At 34.4% G+C, this 4,820-nt stretch overlaps 1 protein-coding gene across 1 annotated transcript; it reads right to left on the bottom strand.

Annotated features, from left to right (window-relative positions):
* Positions 1-2,295: 2,295 nt before the first annotated feature.
* LOC125829067 (pterocarpan synthase 1-like) lies at positions 2,296-2,821 on the bottom strand. The gene has a single exon (XM_049508340.1). The coding sequence runs from the start codon at positions 2,819-2,821 to the stop codon at positions 2,297-2,299; it is 525 nt and encodes a 174-aa protein (XP_049364297.1). The 3' UTR covers position 2,296.
* Positions 2,822-4,820: the final 1,999 nt, after the last annotated feature.

The following is a 4,820-nucleotide window of genomic DNA, read 5'->3' as shown; positions in this document are numbered from 1 at the left end:
ATAGGAACCAAATTTCTATTTGAAAATTCAGTCACATCCGGTTCATGTATAAATCACCAAATTAGCCCCTTGGATATACAAACCTAATTTTTGGTAGAAATTGGTGTCACTTGCTTTTGGTAAACTAACCCATTAAAAGTCAAATGATATGAATTTTGACAATTATTTTAAGTTGTATTTCTTTATCATATTGATATGAAAACAATTGCCATTTATAGTATTTTTTATATAATTTTGGGAAAATGGTCAAAAATATCCCTCAACTTTGTTTTATTAGTTGACTATACCCCTGCCATTAAAACAAAGTTATTTATACCCTCGCCGTCACTAATTTCACCATTTATACCTCTCAACTAACGTAAATCCCCAAATCAACACAAATTACCCGATTTTAAAAAAAATAACCCACCACCCCAATATAATCCAAACCCTAACCCGACCCAACTAACTTAATTCAAACCTACTTCACCTTAATCTCTAAAAAAAAAGTTCAGGAACTCAATCTCCCTCATCGTTGTCCCTTGCCGCCGTCTCCTTTAGGTCAACAATGAAGAACCCAAAGCTTCTCTCACCGCCGCTAATTTGCGTAAACAACGAAGAGTCCAATAACCTCTCAAATTAGCCACAAATCACGATTTCTGCAGCCTCATCCTCAAGGGAACTGGTTTTTGGTTGTGACGTCTTGTTATTTTCAGTAATAGCTAAGCTTTTTAACAAGAGATGATTTAATGAAACTGATCAAGCAAAAGCTAAAAATTCTTCCGATTACTTAACATATGGTCTCCAAATCGGCTCTTGACAGTTGCATCATCTTTCCATATTACTAATCCAAAAGAAGCATTTTTATTATGTTTAGACCATGACTAAAACCTGCTAGAATTGCTCCCTGTTAACCAGAACTAGAAAAACAAAACACTACCTCACTCACCAGGAAAATTAGGAATTGAATAAATGAAAGGCTTCATGGTTTGGTTGAAAAACATTATCTGAACATTGGCCAGTCGGAAATGCATTGAATCGGCGTAAAAATTCTCTTTTTACTGAGTTCTCTTACTATATGTTGAGATGGGTTTGATGATGACGAAGAATAAACACCTTTGAGGCAGAGGACAAAATATAAAGTTTTATTGTTTTCTTGTGAATTAGCTGAGAATATAAATGCCCCATGAATTGATTTAGAAACAGGGGTTCAAATCGATTTGCGCCGGTTTGTCGAAATCGAAGAAGGAACAGAATGAGAACGAAGAGAGTTACCCTTCAATTGCTTGACGACTTGTTTGAGGCTGACGATTTGGATTATCATGTGAACTTTTTGATGGAGTAAGAAAAAGCCATTGCTATCGTTCTAAACTTTTTCTTCGATATGTGCACAAGTTGAAGAGAGAAGAGAAGCGAGGGGATTGTGTTATTAGTTGACGGGTTATACCATAGAGGGGTCAGGATATTGGGTTTAAAATGGGAATGGGTCTTTTTAAAAAAATTCGGATTAATTTGCGTTGATATGGGGATTTCCGTTAGTTGAGGGTTCCACTCACCGAACGGTGTGTGTCCTCTCCCCTTTTGGATCTGGTTAAGTGCAACCACTGGTAAACACTTAACCTCTTATCAACAAGGTATGGTGAGGGGACCCAATTAGGCTCTTGACCCCTTGATTCCCGAGAAACTCGGTGATCTCGAAGTTTTTCGAAGCCTGGTCAGAGTATGACTGGTTAGGGGGGCATGGGTTTTGTCCGAATGGATGAAGTCCATTCTCTCTTACTGGTCTTTGTATTACACTATCGCGGAGGAAAAAAAGACTCCCATTGAGGCGCTACTTAGCCCGTAGGTTGTGCCACTGGTGACTAACCATACAAATAAATTATATAATTTTAATATTAACTAATAACGGCGCGTATAAATGGTGAAATTAATGACGGCGAGGATATAAATAACTTTGTTTTAACGGCAGGGGTATAGTCAACTAATAAAACAAAGTTACGGGGTATTTTTGACCCTTTCCCCTATAATTTTTAACCATCTAATTTTTTATTATAAAATATTAAATTAATGTAATCTAATTTAGCTTTGAAAGTTAATCAATTGACTATCGAAAAGCATAACATGAAAACTAAAAAGGGACGGGAGAGTACCAAACAAGAAAATTAAGAAATGTAAAATCACTTTGTTCGTTCAATTAAATAGAAGGAGAAATAGAATGATCTCACAGTTTCCAATAACAACTAGACTCTCAAAACACCATTAAATTTAATTCTAGTAATTAGAGTGGCATAATACATCCAACACTTTGATATAAAATTCAATAGTGGTTAACAGTAACATCAAGCTTAAGAATAGCTTTCAAATTAGGAATATCAATAAAGTGAGTAGTCATTATACCATACCCTCTAACAAATCTAAAATAACCAGTCCCAGACACAATTGAAAATTCCCTTTCTTTCATTGCAAATAAATCTGCACCTTGAATCTCCATAGTACTCCCTTTATATATCCCATCAGTAAAAATAATAGAAAACATCAAATGTAGTCCTTTACCATCCAATTGTGAATTTATATACATGCCTTGGGCTCTACCAATTAATTTTGAGTTTAGATCTGGGCCTTCAGTTACTGGATCATCAACAGCAATAATTGTACCAAAAGAAAGTACACTTGTTTGTGGCCCATCTTTACCAGCCACAGTTATTGCAGATGTGTCATGTCCACTTAAATAATCATGGACATAAAATGCTAGTTTTGTTTGCTTTCTAAAGTTGAAAGCCCAGTAGAGAAGTGGAAGTGCAACAATAATAAGTGGAAAGAAAGAAGAATTAGGGATGTACATTTTTATTTGTGGGGAAAATTTTAGTTTTGAGATGCACAATTTAATGATGTGTGAAAGATGCTTGATCTTGTGAAAAGGATTATTTGCTTTGGAAAATGACAAAGCTATTAGTTTGTTGGTTTTTTTAAAATTGTTAAAAGCTACTATATTAGTTTAGTTTTTTTTTTTTTTTGGAGGTTCTTATTAGTTTACTAAGGGATTCTTTTTGTGTTAGTTTGTCGTATTAACATATGCTGATGGCAATTTTAAATATTATCTTCTCGAATGAAAGAGATAAAGCAAGTTCAGATTAAGAGGATAATGAAATATTAATTGATATGTTGTAAAATCAAAGTAAATAAGTCAAAGAATATTAATAGATGAAAGTAATAGAATAGAGAGACAAAAGAGGAGAGATTTTTTATTCTTCAAAGTGTTTAAGTTTATCTCACAATCGTGAATGACATTTCTATTTATAGGTTGATAATTTACTTTAAAGTCAATATGTTAAATGTTCAAATTAATGGATACATTCTTATCCAAAATGATACATATAACCTTGGAAATATGTATCCATAAATGTAAGTAATTCATGTATTAAATCTTTTTCTCAATCTCTTTAAGTTCTCTCTAGGAAAAGACTCATCCGGGAGATATGACCATGACACCCTACCCCATCATTGTTACTTCACCTACATCAACACAAGATCCATCGAAATCACCCATTGAGAAAGAAAAAATGGAGGAAGACCAACCTCCCAAGAACTCCTTCGCGGAATTCCTAATGGATAAACAACTCGAATTCAATCACAACTATGAAAGTAGGGGGACAGACAAAGAACTGGAAGAGAGCAACGAAACTGAAAACGAAACCAAAATAAGCCTCACTGAGGAAGAGGAAAAAAAATCTATCTCTCCTGAAAAACCTAGTCATCATCAAGCTCATAGGAAAAAAAATAGCACACAAATACCTAAAAATAAAACTAACAGAACTATAGAAACTCACCAAAGCTCTAACTCTAATTGATCTAGGGTGGGGATTCCACATAGCAAGATTTCTTTTGCAAAGACATGGTTAATTATAGACAATTTACTCTCTGTCAAAAAATGGGAACAAAACTTATCCCCCAAGAATCAACCATAACTAACAGCATGATATGAATCAGACTGCACAATTCCTGAATTATATGACAAAAACATCCTAGAAAGAGTAGGAAGAAAGCTGGGAGCACTCCTAAAAATCGACACATGCACCTCAGCAACCCTAAAAGGGTGATAACGCTTAATTATTCGTCTTACAAGTCAATGAGTAGACGATCATTAGCAATATAATAACCCAATGTAAGAGGTCAGGGTTGAATTCCACATGAAACTGTCAAGATCTAAACTAGAATAAACTCAACAATAACTTTTTTTGGGACAATTTTCTAATTTGTATTAGTAAAACTTCAAACTATTACAACTAAGAATAGAAATACGAGTAATTAATTGAACTACTTTACTGGGATGTCATAGATGAGCTTGATATTTGCAGAAGAAGATAAGAAGAAGAAGAATTTAGAAGAAGAAGAAGAAGAAGAAGAAGAAGAAGAAATAGATCTGGAAAGAGAAAAGAAACGAGAAAAATACAAATTTATTCGTTAGCTTTCTTCTCTCCTGGTTGTTAGCCTTATAACCACCTCATCCGAGCTAGAAACATCATAGCTCTTCAAGCTCATTAAACAACTTCCAATCGCAATCGTCTATTGAATAGATTGTTATTACTCCTCCAGCCCCATAGCGAATCCTCATAACTACAGAACTTTATTTGCTCTTTATTTGAAAACAAAACATACCCGACTGTATCAAATAATTCTTTTCCTCAAGGATTAACTATGAACTCTGGAAACTTAACCTTAATGAAGTCAAAATCCTCCCCATTGGCATCTTCAGGAGGCAAGCTAAACCATTGGATTAGAAGTTTAACTACAGTTGTATTTTCCCTCTGTACCAGTTGCCTCTGCAAAATGGCAACAAGCTT

Source organism: Solanum verrucosum, unplaced genomic scaffold (genome assembly GCF_900185275.1).
Source record: "Solanum verrucosum unplaced genomic scaffold, falcon-dt-bn FXZP01000007.1, whole genome shotgun sequence".
NCBI classification, from domain to species: Eukaryota; Viridiplantae; Streptophyta; class Magnoliopsida; order Solanales; family Solanaceae; genus Solanum; species Solanum verrucosum.
Note: the sequence above shows the minus strand (reverse complement) of the source record. Positions and strands in the feature narration are given on the sequence as shown.